Below are 23521 nucleotides of genomic sequence, written 5' to 3' on the forward strand. Positions count from 1 at the left end.
GTGTATGGTCTCCGCCTGAGATCCCCTGAATCTCAGCTCCTCAATAAACCAAAAGCTGTCGTGTTTAAAATCAGCTGTTCGTATAATTGTATGTATGCATAGACTGGAAGGTGACGTCACTCCCCTATTTTCCTCTCCATCCTGCAGATTTTGTTCTACGGGATGTTATGCTGCTGAGGGCCCCTCACCTTCCCGTACCACACGGGGTACAGGTATTGGAGGGGCCTCAGCCGAGGCTCAGCCTCTCTTCCCCACCGTAATCAGGATCAGACGGCGACTTGGGCTTTGCTGGGTACAAACGCCTCTCCCTGCATCTCTGGGTGCCGGCAGCAGGTACGTGTCCCTCTGAGCACAGCTCTGAGAACAGGCTCCTTAGCTGTATGAAACCACACCGGCGTTTAGATAAAGGGAAGAGCTGTACACCCCCATCCAGAAACACCCACGGGCACCGACGGGTGCCACCGAACACACCAGGAACATGCAGGCACTGTACGGACTCTTCTGCTGGAGGAAGCTTATGGAAAAGTTATCTGAATTTCATACGCAGTATTTATCCCGCACTAACTTCCTCCGGGGACACACGGTCTACCGTGACAGTATTCACAGGGAGAATTACTGAGAAACAACTATTCTGCAGTTCTTTGCTTTCTGCTCTTCCACTGTGTAGACAAGTCCCTAAGACAAAACTCTTGGTTACAACACCCAAGCTGTAACCCATACTCGGCTTCAATTTAATTTTTAAGCCTACTTCCCACCAACCCTATCTGCACTCTTGGCTGATCATTTCACCTAAAATGTTGCCCTCAGCATCATGGTAGTAAGCCACCACTGTCATGAGTGTCATCCGCTCTCTGAGAATCTCCATGGAAAGCAGCACCCCGGCAGACAGAAAACACGAGCCTCAGTGTTTGCCCACAACTTCTGCGGCTGTGCCGGGCTGCTCCGACTGCTGCCTCTGCCGCCAGTGGTACTGCCGAGATGGCTGCAGCCAGTCACCCGAAATCACGTAGGTGAATGCTGGAATTTCAATCCACACAGTGGAATCTTTTCTCAGAACATGCCTAATTACACTGAGCTGTTTATAATTCAGACAGCAAAATCTCGTACATCTGCCTCTGCTATTTGCTATAGCTTCTTACAGCAATCGTTTCATGACATTCAGTATGCCTCCCTCCCCCTTTCCCCAAATAAAAGTGCTTTAGACCACTTAGGTCTTCAATTTACATATTTATAACCCAAACTCCACTTGAGGAGTGGCACTACAACCTGCCCCAGAAGATTCAGGCAGCCTGTCATACCGTAAACTTGCTTTAGAAATCTACCCCATTAACTGAACGAAGCATGACAGCCAAAAAAAGCTGCGGTGCCAGAGAAGTTGATTGCTACTATTAATACCCAGAAAGAACAGCAGTAACAAGCATAAACTCTGAAACTACTTCAGAGATCAAGTGCAACCATCTTTGTTTATTTAGCCGAATGATGAAGTCAATCTGAAATAAACAGCAAGGAGTTCGGGAAATAGTTCAGTATACAAGTTCAGAGAACTCCAGAAAAATATGGAAGTATCAATGAGATCGAAAAATGACACTTAAATGTTCCAAAGTTATACTAGTTAGGAAAAATAATTAATGAAAAATCCACTGGGTTTCCCCTATCTCCATTCTCTCAAAAAATGTAATATTAATATTTTGCATAGAATTTTGAAGTTTGATCCCAATTTTGAGGGGATTTAATTGATTTGAGAGACTTGCAAATGGCACTTTAGACACAGTGCATGTAATGGTCAATACTTTTTTCTGACTGCAATTTCATCTTGATGAAAAAATTATGAACAGCAGCTTGTAACTGCAATTCTGAGATTGTCTATTTAAATAAACTTCTTATTACATATGTCCAATGCCATAAGTACGCATTTCAATTTAAAATCCCATCAAAATACCACTTACTAATTCACAGAACTTTATTTACTTCATAAACTATTCTATGATTTAAGATTAGTCCTAACAAAAATGAAGAGAAACCAAATGAACACTCGTTAACCTACACTACTGTAATTGAAAAACGACATTTCAAATACAAATCTTTCTCTAGCTGTTTGGTTGACGTTTGAAAGTAATCATACTTGCAATTGCTAATCAGTTCATCATTATGAATTATAAAATACTCTACAGAACAGTACGGTTAGAAAGTCAAGCACTGGAAACGTAATACTCCAATGAAGCAGGCCTCTGCAACGGTAACTCAACCCCCTTTTACGGAACGATCGCGATACATTGTCTACGCCGTCACTTTTCACCCCCACAAGACTCATGCCACATCCACCGCACAGGATGGACTTTTTTGAGGTGAATCAGAGTTACGCTGTAGAAGGGGCTGGTTTCTGTTAGCCTGCTCGCCTCTGTCAGCAAGTTCTCCGTGACCAACGCAAGGGGAGAGAAGTAATGGCCCTGAGAAGGGAAAGGAGAGACGGGAATTTTGTTCTCTTCCAGATTTTGTTTCAGAGCTTCCAATTCCTATATTCCTCCTTTTCCACGGGCTTGACTTGAAACTCTGGAGTCACTCACAGCATCTCAGAAATGCTGGTTGGCAGGAATGGGTGGGGAGTCATCCAAGTCCAGCCTGCTACCCGAGGAAGGACTATCATCAACACAAGACAAGGTCAGTGGTTTTGTTAGAGAGCCTTGAAGACATCAAAGGATGGACACCCCACCACCTCTCTGTTCCAGTGTTGCACTACCTTGTTGGTAAAGCAAAATGTCCACTTTGAACCTTCCAAGCTGAAACTTGTGACCTCTTCCCTGCACCCTCTCCAGTTTCCGAACATCTCTGTTGAACTGGGTGGGCCCAAAGCTGGACACAGTATTGCAGAGGTGGCCACACCAGTACCCAGTAAAGGGGGAAAACCTTGCAGGGACCTGCTGACCACCGATATACCCCACTCTGCCATGTGCATGATGAGAACACATTGTTGGCTCATATTCGGTTTGGTGTCCTCTATAAAGCCCAGTTCCTTTTTAAAAGGGGTGCTGCTCAGCCACAGGGTTTCCAGCCTATACTGATGAAACACTTAACAAAGTGATAATAGATTGCATCAGTTCTCTCCCTTCATCCACGTGGCCAGACACTTTATCGCAGAAGGCAATAGCACTCATTAACCATGATTTGCCACTGGCAAATCCATGCTGACTGTTCCCCTTCACATGTTTGGAAATGGATTCCAAAACCCCATGGTTTCTCCAGGGTTTGAAGTAATGGTGGTCCCCAGACTGTCCTTTTTGTCCTCCTCAAAGACAGATAAATTTTTAGCCTTTCTCTAGTCCTCAGACACCTCTGCCAAACACCAGCGCGATAGGTGCCTCACAACCGTATGGACCAGCTTCTCCTGCAGCACCTTTGGGTGAATCCCATCCAGTTTCATGGATTGGAATATATCTTTTTTTCTCCAAACAGTCCTTAACCTGTTGCTTGCCCATTGCTGGCTTCTCTTTCTCCTTCCTAAACCACGATGAAATGTATGGGAGTCTAAGAGCAGGACTTGCTTGATAAGACTGAGGCACAAAAGGTGGTGAGTTCTTCAGTCTTTTCCCTTTTGTCCATCACTAATTAGTCTTCCCCACGCATCAATGGACTCGCATGCCCCTCAACTTCCTTCTGCTTTCAGGATACATATGCCTGTAAAATCCCCTGCTGTGATCCTTTATGTCCCCAGTTAGCTCCAGCTGGGCTTTGATCTTCCTCATTTCAACCCCAAGGGCAGAACCAAGGCTTTTCATACTCCTTTGTTGTTCTGCTTTCCACTCCTTGGTTTCTTCTTGTGCTTCAGGAAGCTTTCTGTTTACCCAAGTGAGCCTTCTGCCATAATTCCCAGTCTTCCTGCACAACAGGGTGGTTTGTTCCCAAGTTCTCACTGAGGTGGCTTTTTTTCTTTTAAATTCTGTGAGCACCCTTCTCCTATGAAGCAGCTCCACAGAGGCTTCAAAAACCATTGAATCTGTGACTGCCACGGATACGTTGGTGCTGCTGTCAGGAGGAATGATCAAAGCACAGGCAGGTATGGTTAACAACCAAAGTTAAAACGGAAAGTTTGCCACTACCGTTGAGAATAACAATCTAAATGTACAGTCCAGGCCCACAGGAGGTTTACACCTAACGCAACAGCCTTGCTCCCTGCCTGGATACCCAGGACCGACGACAGCAGCGTTGCTTTGAGTGAGACAGTAGCAGCAATTGTGCTGAGGCCACTAAACTCATTTCACACGAACTATGAAAAGAGCAGAGCAAACTCCAAACTGGCACCTGCTGGCCACTGTTCTGTTTCTCACTGCAGATTCTGAGCACGAACAAATATTTATTATTGATAAGATAGGTTAATCATTTATTTTTTACTGAACACATGAACTACACAAAGTAAACAGCACAAGGACAGACCTCCAACAGAGAGGAGTAAATGTGAAATGATTAAGCAGGAAAGGAATGAATAAGCTTAGATGCCTGCCAAGAGTCACATTCCCAAAATCACTGCATGTCTGCACCAAGGAAAACTCCAGCTATTCAGATGGCATTGTAAACACGATCAATCTCCTCCTTTCTTGCTTTCTATAAGAATGAGAAAGAAGGAAAGAAGGAAAGAAAAGGTACTATTGGTATTATTCGTAACCAAGAAGAAAACTGGTGGATAGTGTCACTATTACCCTCATGATAATACATTCCTGCACTTGATTTAAGAATAGGAGCCATTAGGTTAGCTTGGCTTATAAGGAGCAATGGAAGTCAATTACTTTTGCTGTGTGGCAGCTACCTCCAAGGTTTTTGATAGATGAAGGCCAGTACATGACAGCTATCAAAGTATTAAATATATTCCAGTTCCTGCATATTTGTTTTTACCTTTTATGTCTGATAATACCAGATGTGGTTTGAATTAGCATCCCCCAAACTCTCTGTGTACTAACTAGAAAATAATTTGAGTACCCTTATACAGAGTGAGATATATTTACTTTGCTAAAGCATGATCAATTAAAGTCCTCATGTACTTGTAGGAGAGGAAACAAAAATCATATCTAGGGACTATGATACTTTCACTTTGTAAACTCTAAATCTTTAGAGTTTACAGTATAAAGATCATTTACAATAATGATCTACCCAAGCCCTTGAAGAATGGCTGACTATATAACACATCCACTAGCAATAAAACATAATGATAGGGCTCATGCTACAAAAACCTAATGTTTGTTTACATAAATTAGCCCCCATTTAGTAATTACACTGTATGTCTGCCATTAGGTCAAGCAAAATGTAACCCTGGCAGAAGCAATACTGCATACATTATAGTCTAGACAGAGATATGTTGGAGAATTATGGGGGATAATTAATCAGTTAATGATTTCCATGTGTTTCATGATGTGTGGAGCCATGATTCTAGAATAAAATTTTTGTGCTAATGCAGTCACTTTCCACTTTCTTAAAAGAAATACTGTCAACTGCTGTTATTCAGGCCACGGACTACAGTAAAAAGAAAGTATATAGCTATATAAACACATACAAACCCCCACACAGATGCACATATGTCTGTCTTTCTGGTTTATTAGGAAGTAATGATATATTTTCATTATAGATAAAAATAATATCAAAGTATTTAAAGTACCTATACATTTGGAAGAGCAAATGGTAAAACAAACTGATTATTTACAGGTCATCTGTGTATACACAAATGTGACGTATAGTGGTAGCATGCCTCTAAACAACCAGTACTTCATTCAGGTGCCTTGTTAAGCAAGCCACCTAAAACAAGTCATAAATTGCTTTTGTAATCAAGGGAAGGTGATAGATTTTCTCGAACTCCTCCAAGGTGGAGATGCTGCCTACTTAACTTTGGGTACCTCAGTTTTCTGAATTAAAACCCAAATGAAGAAAAACCTCAATCAAAAAAAAAAAAAGAAAAAAGGGTTCTGGGAAATGTGGGATTAATTCAGTGCCCAAAGACTGGTTTAGTTCACTTTTCTACAATCTAACTGAAGGCAAAACCAAAATTACCGGTCCTCTCAGAAGTAAAGCCAAAACAAAACAAAAAAAAGCAAGCACATTTTTCCTGTAAAGCCAATTAAAAATCCCCACATTGTTCCTGTCGATCGTGTAAAATCTCAGTTCAGAAGAACGCATCATTCACGTGAATTTCCCTCTCCCCCGTTTCAGCGCTGGTGATCCCGGTGGCAGCCACGCTCCAGCTGATTTTGCTGGTGGATCCTGCGCCCGCGTGCGGATCCGCCGTCCTCAGTGAGCCCCGCAACCTAGTGACAGGGAAGGGTGACACGATTGCGCCAAGGAGCGGGCTAAGGATGACTACGCTTGTTTTCAAGACAGATTATGAGATCTCCCTTGTTTTTGTGGGGTTACGAAACTTAAATACTTCTGAGGTGACCAGCTGTGCCCAAGGCCATTGAGTGCCAGTGCTCTCCTGCGCAGCCCGGAGCGCAGCCAGACCGCGAGCACAAGCAGCTAACCGTAACACGTAAGTAACTACCAAGAGTACAGACGACATTGTGTATTCTCTCGTATTTGCATAGATTAGAAGACATTGCTTCTTAGCGTGAAGGCTGGCAACCAAAGACAGCAAGCAAAATCAATCAATTTGACCACTCTACTGAAAAACAATGTCCTCAACACAAATTAATTACATAAAGTGAACCCAGGGAATTAAACGAATATTTTTTTGGCAAATAAATTTTTATTTTCTGTTTTATTATGTATTTTTACTTCATTAGGGGATTAAAAAAAACCCAAACCGCCCACATTTGTATATGCACAATACTTACGTTGTGCCCTTTCACGACTATCGCTTTTGAAACACTTTCCAAGTATTGTACTTCCGTGCATAGTAAATCAGATATAAAGATGGATGAATGACAGCAGGGGAAGAGGAGGAGGTATTTCACAATGCTACTGTCCTTCAAGAGAAAATGCTAAAGCTGTAACCAACTAACTGTAATAAATGAGTACCTGACAAAAAGAAATGAGCTGTGAAAGTAAAAAAGCTACACTAGGATGAATATTTCAGAAGTACTTTGTTACGGAAATCCTCTGTATGTAGTGTGCAATCCTTGCTAAAAATACAATCAGGCAGATGTTAAATATTTTCATATAGTACATGCAGATGCAGTTAAAAGACAGGATTATTATTTTTTTTTTTAAAAAAAAGAATGTGCTCTTCCCAAAGGAAACTTTCTCAACGGTAGTAAAGAACTTGAAAATACAACATGAAGCTAATTTAGGGAAGGCAATAGGAAAAAACCCCTAAACCCCACAAACCTCTAATATCTTCGTTTCACTCATTTTGATAGAAGGAAGTCTTCCACCCTCCCTGCCGTATTAGACAGAAACTTAGCACAGACTTTGCTGGCAGAAGACAGGAGAACTCTCGTCCTGCTCTGTAGTTGCCTTTCTGAGGCAGCGTCCGCAAGGCTGTGTGCGCTATCAGTGAGCTGTAGCTGGAAATCAGCATCACCTCGCCCCAGCTTTGCACCCTCTCACTCCACGTGTGTGTTAGTTTTTTATCATGCCCAGAGAAATATTCAAATTGGATAAAACTGATGAAACTGAATTAGCGACGGGGATCACATGCTTTTTACTTCAGCCTCTATAAAAGTCTCAGTTCACCCCCAAATTAACTGTCCACTTTGCTAATCCTCTCAGAAAGGGGGAAATCCGTTTGATTGCAAGTAATGGACTTCCTCATTCTTTCTCAAAGTCTCCTTAGTAGATTGTCCTCTCTGCTCACGGAATAATCTTACAAAGTGCTAAAGCTCCTCTATGGAGATGACAATAAGAACACCAGCCCAACACTCGCCGGGCAAAGTTTCCCAAAAGATGACATCCAGAAATGATCTGCTCCTTTTCAGTCTTCAGCTCAGACATGGTGAGTGCACTGTAAACTAAGCAGGCTCGGCAGTCTGCAGCCTATTTCATCGCAGCCCCCAAGAGCTGTATTTCTATTTATTTACTTCATCAGGAGGCTTCCTGAGAAAATACTTCCAAACCAGACAAAAGTAATGAAGTTTGTAAGTGTGGTTAGTGGGGACGGCGGGTCTGAGGGGTTCAGTGCTAAGGATAGTACCGGCGAGCGTTTCTCACGAGCTCTCAGTAGCTCACCAACTTGTGGAAACGTGGAATGCCATCAAAGCCTTCTCGCAGGAAAAGACTTGAGTGCTGGCTCAACTCGAGCTGCTGGCATTAATTACTCTTGCGCTTGAAGTGAGGCAGTTCACATGCCCAAAACATTCTGAAAGGGGGTGATAAAATGTTTACCCTGTGATGCTGGCTGGCTTATCCAGAAGCACGAAGCAAGCTCAGCGTACTTCAAACAGGTATCTCTACTGAAAATCCTCAGACTGGGCAAAGAGACCAAATGATCTTCTCACTCCTGGGGGAAGTTTCTTCAGATTTGAAGCGGTCTGTCGTAAGATAACGAGGGAAAGCTGCGGAATTACACCCTGCCTTTCCTTCACTATGCAGAGCCGTGTGTTTTCACATGTTCCTTTTTCATACTGCCTAGTAATGCAAACAGTTTTAAGAGGAGAACAGCTACTTAATATTCAAATCAAGCGATGAGCACCGAAGAACCTGAACCTGACCCAATATTATTTCATTATCTGTGGTGGAATTGAGTGGGCATACAAACTCTGGATGATTGTGTTTCTCATCTTCCTTGGGGAAATAAACCATCATCCTCTATCATCAGTCACCATGACCATGAGTGGTGCTACAGAATTGTCACCATCAGTTTTTCTCTCATGCTGAGACAAATAATAATTTCTGTGGAGCCAGACTGTAGCAGTTTTTCAAAGCCCCCATTCGAAAAGGACTATCCAGGATTTTGGACAGTCAGCAAAGCAACAACAGAGGTACACTGGGGTTCCCATGACACCTGTGGCCCTTGTGATTCCTTCTTTCCAATGGGCCCAGAGAGAACTGGCTCCGTCTCTTCAGCTTCCCACGCAGTAACTGCACGGACACGCCGACACGTTCTAAAATACACGCGGTGCCACGCCGGCTTGGGGACTCTTCCCAAACAGAAAACAGCTGTGCTGCTGTGATACTCAGCTCTGCAGCTGGCCAGCGAGAAAGAGGCTCGTTATAGTCGGCTGGGCTTGGAGTCAGCTCAAATCAAGTCAGCAGGCCACCAAGATTCAGACCGCACTTTACTACAGCGTCTGCCAAGCTTAACGCTCACTGCTGCATAAACGAAAACTCTTCTGAAATGACCCCCCTCCCCCAGAATCTAAGCCCTTTCACAAAACAACTTCATTTTCTTCAGAGGATTCACATCCACACAGCTGAAACCTCCGACAGAAGGAAATGTAAATTAACACTACCTAACCATGCAAATGTGAGGGGACATTTGATTTTCACATTGGGCACTAGTTAACAGCAAGCATTCAACCTGAAAGGAATTAAAACCACCAAAAGCTGGGAAAATAGTCATTCAAAACATACTTGAAATAGTCAACACATCTCTAATCCAAGGCTAGGGTCCACCATAAGCCATTCAGCCTAAGAGGCAGCAGTTGACGGTTTTGTCATCGTCACTGAGCCTAAGAATATCATAAGATGAAAGCAAAGGTACTGAGGCACATCCATTCTTTACATACGTGTGTGTATAACTTCCAGCAACAGTAAATTAGTAAATTACAGGAAGAACACACTCCTGCCATAGCAACAAGTAAGTATTTATAACTGTATGCCACCCAGTTAAGTTGTCTTTTTTTCCCCTAAAAAACCCACATGCATTCACGTTAAAGAGAATAAAAGATCGTAGTTGAACAATAGGAACTAAATTTCAGCTAGGTCCGAAATTATCAGACTCTGACATACAGGTCCAATATTTCTAAGTTGTATCCAAACATGAAGCCACGTTGAAATCTGAATGAGTTTCCCTGTTTGCCCACGGATCACATAAATAATATTTTGAAGATGGATGTTGACAGATCACTTATCTCAGTGCAAAATCAATACACCGGGAGTTCCTTCTGCATTTGAAGGCAGATTTAGGCAGAGCAGCCCAGCATCTCTTTTATCAGATATAAAGATGAAGGAAGGAGGTATGCCGTCGAAACTTGTTAATGTGTTTTTCAGTATGGGAGAGCAAAAAGCATCTGGAATTATGCTGTACTATTTTTCAGACCAAAGGAGATTACAAAAGGCATTCCATAGCATCAGTTTAAAAACAAAATTTCTGGCTGAGATTTTGATCAACTTGAGCCCAGAATGAACTTCCAAAGATATGTGGAATCTGTAGCATCAGTTTGATAGGTTGAAATAATGCTTTTACCAGAAATGCTGAAAAAGCATTAAACTTCAGAGTGCTATTTGAATACCACTGCTATAATTAATACAGTACGACCTTGTATAAACCTTATAAATTTGTTCATGAATATGCAGAGTGGGAGTAAGTGCACTGTGAAGAAAAAGTGGGGTGCTTAAGTATCTGACACAGCTACACATTTAATTCTGTTGGTACCTTTCCCTCGAGTATCTTCTGAATAAAAATATTACAGCAGCAATCAGAGGACACTGATCTATTCATACTAAAATCTCCCTCCCCCCCCGAATCTTAACATTAGATTTTTATTTCAGCTACACTTCTTCTGAACGATCCCAGCATTCAGTAAGGAACAATCTCTCTCATACCTTGCAGAAATTCACCTCCAAAACTTTATGCTGAACTGGGATGCAATCATTGTAGCCCCTCAGACTGGTTTGTGACTTTTTTCTAGATTGGACCTTTCAGCTTCTTTGAAAAGGTGAAATACATTTTCCACTGCAGACTGGCTCTTACTCATCTGTGATTCTTCCCATTTTGGTTTGTGGTTGAAAGACTAGGAATATGGCCATGAACATTTACACCTGAGCTAGTGAAAGTTTTAGCCTTTTTAAAAATACATTTTGCATAGTTCATGCCCATGAAAGCAGCCTGTCTGAAAGTTTTGAATTAGGGTGCCTGAAATTTGACATTTAAACTCATTATCAACAACATCAAAACTACAAATGACTCAAAATCCCCTAAAAACCAGGCTCCTATATAGACACCTACTCCTTGATTAAAATGCCTGCCATTAGGTAGATGCTACTTAGACGTTACTCCTTTCTATCTTGTTTTAAAAGACAAGAAACTGCAGTGTAGCTCATTTTCCCTCCTGTGAATTATGTTCCCGTATGGTACTCTGGGTGGCATTATCAAACTTACTAAAGACAGTTTTTCAAAATTCATTGTGTACAAGTAATATAGAACTTCTGAGCTAATGCATTTAAAAGTAAGCAATATGTTATTCAGCTTTAACCTGGAAAGAGAAGATGTAGAAGCTGTGATCAAGATACCTTCATTTATATTAAATTGGAAATTATCTGGGAGTCATTTGTACAGTACATGTCACGAATCCTTTTCGGTTTCTTCAAAATAATGGAGAGTTGACATTAGCCCTCAGTTCCACCACAGCTTGTCGTTGCTGGGACCAAGAAGCATAAATGATATAATTTTAATAAGAATTTAAGTTTTAGTGAAAAGGGATTGAACTTCACAAAATGAGACATTAAAGCTAAGCTTTTCCTTAGCTTCTTGACAAGGCTTTCCTCTGCACTTACTTCCAACTCCAGGTCCTGGAGAAATTCCCAAGCTGAAAAGAGCTCTCAGCAGAGCGTGGGTTTGTTTAACAATGGACACACCAGTATAGCCAGTATAACTCTGGAGTTTAAGAACACTCTAACTTGATTCAACATCCTAGTTGTGGCCAAGTGAGGTTTAACACATGGTATGCAACTCTGTAGACTATGTAAAATATAACATGTGTTTCACCACAACACGGTCATAGAATGTAGCTAGATAATTGGCATCAAATCTGCTGATCTGATGGTCCTCGGATGTTAATTACACCAGCTTTGTAATTTTAATAGCTCAAAATGCTTTAAAAAGACAAGAACAGTGGTGATCACCCCTTTCTCCAGCATAAGACTGTATCTGAAGAGGCTAAGAGGAGGAAAAATTGCAGGCTTGGATTTGGGCAGCTTCCCCTCTACAGATGGAGACCCCTGCCCCAGTATCCCTCCAGGTAGTTGTGTCTCTCCCATGGCTCCTGCTTGCTGGACTGCTTGTAGTAAAAGTCCGTCCCTTGAGCAGGCTGCCGGGGGAAATGCACAGTTAATGTGAATTTTGTCCTAACTTTGGATTCTGACAAGCCTCTTAATGGAGCGTGGGCTTTCTGTTACCTGATGCACAAGACTGCCAGGTCAGCCTGAGGAGAGCTCCTGGGCTCTGGAAAAAGCAAGAGAAATACTGAGATGGGTTGGCAAGTCCAACATCTCTGTATCCACTACAGCATACACAGGGATGGACAAAATGTGACTGTTCTCTTGATAGGAGGAGAATCCTAAAATCAGCAGCAAAGGTCCTGGACCTACTGTAAGAAGCTGGCTCCATATATACCCCGCTGAAGATATTCAGAGCTTGCACCAGTCAGTAGAGACAGAAACATATTTTAGCTTCAATAATCAGCCCTTTTATATCTGTATATATACACACACATAAACACACACATACACATACATACATGTATCAGTTCAGTTTCTTAAGAAACATGTTTCACACATATATAAGAAAGTTTCTTCATATATATGCATGTTTTTTTAGAAACTAAACAGATGATGAATAATACAGTCTGTGCTATTTATTTTATACTGCTCCCACATCTTCTTTTGCCAGTATGCAGCAGAACATTATATTCAAAACTGATTACAGAAGTTCCTAAGAATAGGAATCAATAGATGTTGGCTGCTTAGAAGAGAACTGGAGGAGAAATAAGATGGTGGAATAAATGCATTAGCTGTAAATGTCTGTGAAGCAGATCATTCATCCACAAAACAGTTAAAAACACTTGATATTCAGGCTTCACAGTTAACACAAATTGTTTTAACAAGGTAATTTTGTCCTTCCACAAGTTGATCTATCCAGAAAAAAACTACCGGGTCAGTTACATTCAGTTCATGTTTTAAAAGCACTTTTCCCCTTTGCTTTTCTACTCTTAGAGCTTCCTACATATTTTTTTCAATTGAAAAATAATTCATGGTGTTTTGTGAAAGGTTTGACAAGCACGAAAGTATGAAGTATGAAAATTTGAAAGGTATGGGGCTTTATAAACAAAATCTACTTGAATTACTCTCCCATACAATTTCTAATCAACTAATGGGGGGGGATATAAATATTTTAATAGATCTTGGATTTTCACAATTTCCCCTGTACCCTCAGTTTACGGTGAAAAATTAAATGGAACATGGAGGAAAGAAAAAGACAGCATTTTTATGATTGTGCATCTAAAACCAGATCAGAATCTTAAAACAGTAAATTCTTAAAATTCTTTTAAGTCCTCAGATGAGATTCTATTAACTTAAATTCATCGAAGAAACCCCAAGGTTCTAGACTGTACACCAGGACAAAAACTCTTGAAAAGATTTTTGTCTGGGATTCTTTCAGACAGTCTTTGTCCTGGACAGAGATCTACTTTTGTGTTAAGTAAGCTTGACGCTTCAGGTTAAGACAACATTATGCAATGTGTCTCCTGGTGATTTTTAAATTCCAGATTAGGGATTGTAAACACTCCCTATAAACAACTGGGATTCCAAATTCAGTTTTCACCTGACTTTCCCTAGTAAGTCTAAATGAATCAGAAACTATAAACCAAAGATACGGTATTTCTCTAACCCAAATAAAGCAGTCACAGCTGAAATCTGAAAGGAAGAAAGAAGTCAAACTTTCACAGAACCTACTGAGGTAAGGTACTAGTATCTCAGTGGGGAGGAAAGTAAATTGGGTGATTACTCTTAACACATGTCACACTGAGGTCTGGCAATTTATGAAAGATTAAGATTAAATTTATAAGTGATAGGTATAACAATGTATTTAGAGCTTTGAAATATCTAAACCATTTCAAAGTATTCAAGTTATGTAAAATTAATTAGTACAATATTGTATTAAAGCTATTTTCTTTTTTCAAATCACAAAAGTATGCAAAGTGCATTTTGTAAATAATGTCTTTAAGGAAAAAAGAAAACAGGAAAAGAAGGTCTGATGTTGCTGCTGTCTTTAATATGATTTCATACTGATTTCAGCTGGATTACTGTGTGACTGGAGTTGCAGACTTAAGAACTTGGTTAAGAATGATAACGAATAAGCAGATAAGAGTACTAAAAATTGTAGTTAACAAGCAACTTTTTAATTGAAAAAGCGTAAGAAACTCTCATCAAGAAACTGAGAAAAGGGAAGATCAGCAGAAAGAATAATAATTCAAATACTATAGTGAAAAAACCCAAAGATCTGACTATTCCTATATAATGGCCATTGCAAACTACTTAATAGTATTGTATATGGGATGGATTCTACTACAGCACCTCTCAGATATTATTTAAAGTTTTCAGCAGTGAATGCATCAGAAAAGCACAGGCATGGAAGACTGACCGCCCTCCCACCCCAAATCCCCTTGGCATATTTGCTAGCATTAAACCTTATATAACACAACCTGATGTCCCTAAATCTGTCAACATTACAGATTCAGAAACATTTGTCAAGTATTCTGAACTACTTTTCCTGTGATACTGAGCATCATCACTGATAATCCTGACACAAATGAATTTTAACCAGTGTCCCTTCAAAAACCAGCTCTCGCAAAAGGTGAAAAAGAAAACAGCAGAGGACAACCAAACCAAAGTCTTAGAAGAAATTCTCCCATGGAAGATGACAACGGACTTTCCGTTTACCAGATGAACACAGCACTACCTTAGCCAGCAACCACATCACATCTTGATTTACATCACCTCCCTTGTCAGTGAGATCTTGAAATGGAAATACGGGGCTTGTAACTAGTCACAAGTGGCAAGTGTTGAGAGCTGTTCAGTTTATTGGGGGTGGTGGGTATTTAAGGAACGCTGGCTAAGGTACTACCTGCACAGAGCATGCGCTACTCCGGTCATCTCCACTCTCCAAGCTCTTCTCTCTGATATTCGCCGGTTCCTCCAGCCTACAGACCCATCACCTTACATGAATTCAACACAAGAATCCAGTTACCATCTCAGAGGTCAACTTACACTTTTCTCTCTTGCACAAACACAAACTTGACGTTTTGTTCAGAGAGAGAGATTTTCAACAGCGACTGGGGAAAGGTAAACAAGCAAGTTCCCGCCGGTGTGAAGCAAAAGTAAGTTCAACCCTCTCCAAATGTTCTGGCTCTGCCAAAGAGCATCCACACAGACTAAGTGGGATGAAATTAGCTACAGAAGATGGATGAAGGCCAAATAAATACCTAAAGCTGTTAGAGAGGACAGAAAGATGCATCTGGGAAATAGGGAGGGTTTGATATCAGAAAGATATTAAAAAGCCATACTATGGTTGAAGGGCCTGGGTTTAGAAGGAAGACCAACCTGCTCAGGATACAGCTACCTGGGAACGATTCAAGAGTTACAATATGCACAGTCTTTTGCAGGCAGATATGAGCTTATTTTGCACGAGCTGACCAGAAGCCATTCTGAAATGACAGCATACCATCAAGCACTCGGTAGTAAGCCTTGCTGCAAAGCAGTGTGTGTTAGATCAGGCAACGTACCATTCTCATGTGGCCCCAAGTCCTCAGGCTGACCCAGAGTGCAGGCTGCAGTAAGCTCACATCAGTTTGCAAATGGGCATGCACAAACCCTCACACACAAAAAAAAAAAAAAAGAAAAAAAAAGAAAAGAAAAAAAAAAGAAAGATTTCAAGACCAATGTGCAACAAATCCATCAACTATGAGGTAGGAAGAACTGAGGTTTGCAGGATCAGGGATGGACATCAGTCCCTGAGAAGCAGCTGGGAAAAACTAACAGGCAGACAGAGCTTATGGAGTGGGGAGACAAACACTGGACATGCCCGTTCAGAGGAGGGGCACCGTGAAGCCCCATATTTATAATGGACAGCAGCACTTTAATTGAGACAGGTTAAACATCGGAAGTGTGAGACATATAACATGGTACAGGTCTTTAAGGAATGACTTCTGTCACAGTGATTTGAGTAACTTTTTTTCTAGCCATTTGAACACAATGCAACACAATTATACTACCAAACTCTTTTCAAAATCAATACAACTCAGGTACAAATGCCTAGCTTCAGTCACATATCCCAACACAGCTGGTATTCACATATACATACCTGCATTTAAGCCCAATCCAAGTATACTTGCAACATGGATGTAATTACCTTCTATCTTTCATTCTCTTCCGATTACATATAAACAGCCAATAATAATTACAACTTTTTCCCTTAAACTTTTCAAATATTACTTCTGAAAGGGAGACATTTCATTTGATGAAACAGCACAAAGACAAAAAGGGGCTTGCTATAGATATGTAAACAATACTGCTATTTTACTGTGCTTCCTATCAATGTTTTTCTATTTAGCTCGTTGATGGATATCTGCTTTGGATGCAGCATACAACACAGATTGTATTACCGATACATACTATTCACCTAACAATTTTCCTGTGATGTATGTAAAAATATAACTAATCAATTTTCATGTCTCTGAGATAGATTACAGATTCTCCCATATATAAGGAGAAAAAAAAAAAATCAATGCTTAAAAGAACTTGCCTAATATGTTAAAGTATTTCAACAAAATGATATGGATTGGCATTCAGAAATTGCTATGACTCAATCCTTTTGTAAGGTTTTGTCAGAACTGAAACTCCTCTTACTCATCCTATTTTCATTCTCACATCTACAGTGATTTTTACAGATCATATTGCACATATTTGTATAAGTACACCTTGGTGTTGCATATACAAGTTTGGCACACAAATATAAACATAAATAAGTATTATACTTGCTGAGGATCTATTTAAGTATTCTAGTTGCACAATGTTAAATTGGTTGGTCCCTTATTGAAATCCATTTCTCATCTTCACAGAGCAGAAAAAATCTACTTTATATATTTATTGTAACTCCAGCAATGGCATCTGCAACCCGTAAGGCACGTTACTTTTTGTGAGCATCTTCATTCCTTTTTGTGCTGATTAAATTGGGTATAATAGTGAGAATATATTGACTTCATTTAAGCAACTAGGGAAATAGGACAAATCTACAAGGAGAAAAACATCTGTAATATACAAGCTTGAATGAGAAGACTGGTCAAAGCTGCTAAGAAAAGAAAAATAGAAAACCCACAGCAGCGCTTGTAGAGATTGTTTTTTGAATGGCCTGAGGCTTGTTTTCTAATTAATTTCCAACTTTAAGTTTACAGCACTGAAAGTCATCGTCTTTGCTGACACACAAACTAATTATTTACTTTACAGATGCCTAAGCATAAGAAATACCAATTCAAGCCAAAGCGAGATGACTGAGGAAAAGCAAAGGTTTTGCAGTACTCACCTTAGGCACCCAGTGGCATTGCGCAGCACCTGCGATGAATGGAGTTGTATTTTATGATCATCCTGGAGCGGAGAGTTTTCCCATCCAGAGTGAGGGATGATCACTGCATTGGTCAACACTGCGAGGGCATCCTGGATGATTGGCATTTTCAGTGCATCACAGGAGGATAGATTCCAGAGAACTCCTACAAAAAAAGCAAATTACTAATAATTAACACTTCTGCAAAAACGATTGAAGAGCTTCTGTTTTTAAAAAAAACACCACCACACTTCATAGCATTGGTGTGCTTAATAAGGCTGTTTCTGTCAAGGAAAAAAAGACTACATTGAGAATGGACCTGAATGATACCTGCACATTTTTGCAGTGAGAATACAGCTTTGGATACACAACAAGTAATCACAGCAACATTGGAAATTTCTCAGAGCTAACCCTAAAAACTGAGCAGGTGGTTATCATCTAGGCCTATTTAAGCTGTGAACCACATGTGGAATGAAAGAGTATTACATGTCTTTTTTTAGGGCTTGGACTTCAGATTTCTTCCTTCTAAATAAAATTAATAAAAACCAAGGGCAAAAAATAGGTTCTTATTTACACTAAGACTACCACTCTTGATGGATATGCATTGAGAAAACAAAGTCCCAACCCCGTGATCTTCAATGTAATGAAAGTAACTGTCTAGGCTAGTTGGTACTATAAGCAAAAAGACTTCCTTCACAACCTGATACAGTAGTATGGTATTATCCCGGCCTTCAACAAGTCATTTTTTATTTTGTAAATATTTTACCATACAAAGTGACAGAATACTACCGATTTTGCACAGAAACAACAAGCTTAATGGTGCAACTCACAAGGACATTTACTGGAATTTAAAAAAAAACCGCCTTCTGTTAAAATTCACAATGTGCCAAAGAAAGGAAGAGCAATCAAGAGCCAAGCTTTCGGAGCACGGCCGCAAGGATCAGGGCCACTGCAGATGTCCCACACAGAAAGCCGGCAAGCAGCTGCTGGGGGCAGAACAGACCCTGCTTTTCGTCCCCTTGTATATTGGCTGGAGAAGCGCGTTTGATTTTTGTGCCGCGCCGAGAGCCTGCTGCTGCTGGGCAGCTACTAGTGCTGGGGGTAGCCGGAGGGCAATGCGCTGCTCTGAAGGAGCAGTGGGCTTTATTTTAGCCCAGCGTCCTCCCAGGAGCAGCTGGAAGAGCCAGCCTGCCTCTTCCTCCCCCTCTCCTTGCCAACATACGTCCTCTTCTCCGGAGCCCAACCCTACTCCTTCGTCCTTTCCTTCCTGCAGCGACAGCAGCCTGGCCCCCCACCCAACTTTGCGCGGCAGAATTGAGTTTCGCCTTTATGGCTATCGAGTCTTGAACCAACACAGAGAAAGATTATCATCATCGTATAGACGAGGTTACAAACAGGAACATGACACTATGAAAACCCAAAGCGAGTGGTGGTGGGAGGAAACTGCTAAAGACCCTACGAACGTCTACTCAGACATTTATAAATATAAGCAGCAAGAACACCACTTGCTCACGGCTTTCTTTAGCATTCTGTGTTTTGAAGGAGAGGTGTAATTAACAGGAATCAACCTACATCTTTAGGTTTCCCTTTCAAGTTAATTACCTCTATGGGGAGACTGTTTCAGTTATACAATTTCATGTTTTAATTATTTTATACGGAACTGTATGCAATGACAGTTATGCAGCTTAATGTAAAAAGTTTGCTTAGCATACTAATACCCGCCCCCCCCCAAACTTAAAATAATCTGTTATGTGGTAAACAGGAGAAACTGTCAGACTTTAGCTACAGACTGAAAACCAAAACAAAACAAAAAAGCAGAAATAACAATACCGTTCATTTTTTAATTTAAGAATTGCTGCTTTAAAGGGAAAAGAGTCTTTGTCTGAATTCTGTTCTCAATGCCTTTCTGAAAAGTAATACCATATTTAAAGGAATAAAGATATTCATACTTGCTTTTCTATGACCTGTTCTTGGTAAGCTTTATTGGCACATCTACTATTCCTGAAATACCTAGCATTTTGCTGGTTTTAGTCAGTACAAAGAACAATGTGGTTGCCTTTTTTTTACTTTATCTAGACAGGTGTAAATGATGTGCATGGTATAGAAGTAGAGAATCAGAATGCAAATCTTTCCCCCTTCAAGGTCCAATATAGTTCTTAGGCAGGACAATGTGTTGCCTCTTTGTGAAGAAGTCCTATTTTGGAAGTGAAGCAGAAAAGAGTGCTTTGATGGCAACAAAGCAGTGCTTTGGGCTGCAAGAACTAGTCATAAACTGGAAAAGCAGAAAAAAAAAATACAAAAGAAGCAAACATAAGAGCCCTGTCTAGCAAAATGCTTAAATATGTGTATGTCTATGCTATTTTCTATTCACTCTAGGTTCTTGCTAATTAAAAGTAAACTCATGTAAACATGATGATAAGTTGGTATTCAGCAATAGTTGAGATGCCCGGAACTACTCCTTAAGCCCTTTTTCTCTATTTAAAATCCACTTGACACTGCACACGAGCTTTTGCTCCATAAACTACCACAGTAACAGGCGAGCTCCAAATCCAAATAAAAACCTACATATTCACCCAAGAGCCAAAAAGTGGGGTCTGGTTTCACTAACTGGAAATTAAACCTTCACAGTAAGAGGATGAAGGGCTCACCAGACTAAATTAGCTGTCCTGCCTTCTCCTAAAATGATTGTAAGTCAAGGCAGAATCAAGCAAAACAGCACTGCCCGGTAAGCCTGACACCGTCTTCAAAGTTTGTGCACCACACACACTGTTTTAAGGAGTATGATAATCTTCTTCTACCCTAGGAACAATGTGTTTTATCTAGTTTTAAGTCTTTGAATACTACCAACCACATTAATGAAAAAAACAATTTTATTCTGACAAGTTATAATTTATTCTCAGAAGCAGTAGAGTCTGCTACTTGCTGAGGTTGGCATTTTAAGTGCCTCCTTGTACCCTTCCTTAATTAAAGATTTGCAATTACGAAAGGGCACTGGCAATTCTCTTCCCATTACTTTTGCTGAGGATGACCTGGAGCTAGATTTATGTCGGGTCTAAGAAGATGATCCATTGCCTTGACTTTGCAAGGGAAAGTGATAAAAAAATAAATCTTTTACCTGAGGCACCTTCCATTATGGAGTTACCTCTTCTCCATATGACTCTGAACATATTTTTTAAGCACGTATGCATTACGTGCCCTTTAAGACTATAGTAAGGAGTGGGTCACTGAGATCATTTGCCACCTTACTCTGAAAGCCCTGACTGAATTGGGTTTCCGAGCACAATAAGCAAGTCTGGAATAGCCTGAGAGGTGCCTCACCTGCCTCCCAAATCTTTTGTGTGTCATCAGCTGCCCACAGGAAGGGAAGGGACCGGACTCGGTGTACCAGTGGTTCCTCACGAATAGTGGGACCCATCCTGCTGTGTATGTATTGGAAGAGAGCTGTTAATCCAACAACTCAATAGTCCAACTCAAGAGTTTAGCATCTGTAGACTGACTCTTGGGAGAGAAGGGGAAATAAGGAACTAATCAGATCAGTGTTGAACAACTCAGTCACTTGCGTTCATAGTATCTTATCTCCTCGCTTTTAAGGTCGTGAGGCATTCAGAGTAGGCATTTTGTCTCCCCATTTGCAGATCACTTTAGGTTATGTTGGATGCTTCTCAGAAAAAGAAAAATAGCTACACCAGACTGATCATGTCTATTTGCAGGTTGAAGTTTTTCACCCTTACATATAACAAACTGAAGTGCGTGGAAAAACTATCTTGCAATCTCATTTTGAGTTTAAAACTAAGGAAAAACTGGTATTGAAAGCATTCAGCTGGTTCCAGTTGGAAGATGGATTTTGGGTCTGAGTACCAATTACCAGATCTGCAGACACCAGATGACGGACTCTTAGAGCTCAGTCTATGGGAATGCTCGCTGTGGAGATCTTGCTGTACCAAGTTACATCTTCTTGAGTAGCTCACCAGAGGTCATCCATCTACTACGTTCAACAGGTTATTTAACGCACTAAGTAGAAATCATCTTTTCTAAGAAGACGTTTCACAGATAAAGACAATCAAATTTAAAAACTGGTTATAAATTTTGAAAAAATTTATAATCAACCTTTTCAAAGACATAACTGTATGGATATGTACAGTTCATAAGGAAAACTACACATAGATCTTAGTTAAGGCAATTTAAGTTTGTAACCACTGGAAGAGGGAACTGAGAAAACCTTCATTTATCTTTCTTTTAGCCAAAGTCCAGAAGATTAAAGACAAGACCAACCCTTTTAGAAGCGTAGTCCAGGCTGATGAGACTACTGCTGTTACTACCGCTTAGCACACAGCGCTTATCCACCGTGCTTTCAGCTTAGAAACAGCAGTCCTTTTTACATAAATTAATTTAAGCTATTGCAATAGATACCCATCACTTACCCTAAAGACAGAAAGCGAAATATTTTCAAAATCTGAAGTCACTCAATTTAATGGAGCAGTCTGAGCCAAAACACCATCATCTCTGACTCAGGCTAGAGGTCAAACTCATCCGATTAAACTCTTCAATGCATTTTTTAACCAGTGTTTTACTTAGAACTGGTGCTCATGGATGCGTATCTATGGTCAGATATAGTCAGATATAACTGAAGACCTGATGAGCCACATGTTGTCACAGAATGATATAATGGTTTGGGTTGAAAAGGACCTTAAAGATCATCTGGTTCCAACCCCCCTGCCATGGGCAGGGACACCTTCCACCAGACCAGGTTGCTCAGAGCCCCATCCAACCTGGCCTTCAACACTGCCAGGGAGGGGGCAGCCACAGCCTCTCTGGGCAACCTGGGCCAGTGCCTCACCACCCTCACAGGGAGGAACTTCCTTACATCTACTCTAAATCTACCCTCTTTCAGTTTAAACCCCTTGTCCTATCACTACATGCCCTTGGTAAAAGTATCCTTATTCCATTCAAAGTTAAGAGAATAGAGATCATATACTTCCATGCAAAAAATATTACCCTAGCAAGACAGCATTTGTAAAATCAGCAAAGTCTAAATGATTATTCAGTGTATGATTTAATGCTACCTCAAATTATGACTTTTATATATATAAACAAGCCTCTTAGAACAACTTAAGACTACAAACATAAATGGAAACCAAGAAACTGGAAAAGTCAGCTTTTCCAAAGAGCATTGCCCCTGCCACACTGCCACTACGTATTATATTTTTTTATTGTGCTGCAAAAGATGTACTTTGCCAAATAAATTATAGGGTAAAAGGACTGTAAGAAAATAAATATTACTGGGAGAAACAAGACGTTGATTCTTCTCAATTTGGTATGTTTAAGTCAACCTTAAATTTATACTAAGATTTTGCTTATTTAATTTTCTTTGTAAAAATAAAAATCTGAAAGTCTTCCAACTCGTCTAGGTTTTTCTCTTCCATCTTAATAGTTTGGTCATGGACTGATGCAGAATGCCATTTGGTAGTGCTGGGAAGTGCACCCCAGGAAGAGCAAACACGGCGTTGGCAGGCTTTTTTGTTTATACGCTGAAGGCACACGGGTACTACAGGGAGTTTCCCTCTTGAACATGACAATTAAGATTGAAATCTGAGAGCTAAATACCCTGCACAGAAGCCAAGCACAAGGGATCTTTTGCCAGAGTCCTCAGGAAAAGCATCTTCTACCCCCAGCTCTCAAGTGCCAGAAAAGTCATTTGCTGGCTCTCACGGCAGCTCTGGCACTCGGAGCCCCTGGAATTGCAACGCTGCTCCGCAGAGCCGGATCCGCTCCCGGGCGGCAGGGTGCGGGCTCCCGATGTATCCCAGCACTTCGCCGCAAAGATGCTGAATACCAACCACACCACTGCTTAATACAAAGTGCAGTAAGACTTCACACCCAGCTCAGCCGTCAAGGTGAGGAATTGGTCTCGGTAACAGACTTTCTGCAGGAGAGAAAAAGTGGCTGATTTGGATTCTGGCACCTGAACAATTCACAGCTCGTAAGACAGCTCCTTAAAAGCACACTATAAAAATAAGTTTAAAATTGGCATAAGAGAGGAGGAAATTTCACCAGTTTTCTTGAAATAATTTT

General features: G+C 40.7%; 1 protein-coding gene across 7 annotated transcripts in view; it reads right to left on the minus strand.

Annotated features, from left to right (window-relative positions):
• The window catches only part of CTNND2 (catenin delta 2), a 688109-nt gene that overhangs the window by 123146 nt on the left and 541442 nt on the right, over positions 1-23521 (minus strand). For all 7 annotated transcript variants that reach the window (XM_030041721.1, XM_030041726.1, XM_030041725.1 and 4 more), the window contains one exon: positions 17432-17615. In XM_030041721.1, coding sequence (XP_029897581.1) covers positions 17432-17615 — 184 coding nt within the window. The remainder of the gene's footprint in view (positions 1-17431; positions 17616-23521) is intronic.

Source organism: Aquila chrysaetos, chromosome 18 (genome assembly GCF_900496995.4).
Source record: "Aquila chrysaetos chrysaetos chromosome 18, bAquChr1.4, whole genome shotgun sequence".
NCBI classification, from domain to species: Eukaryota; Metazoa; Chordata; class Aves; order Accipitriformes; family Accipitridae; genus Aquila; species Aquila chrysaetos.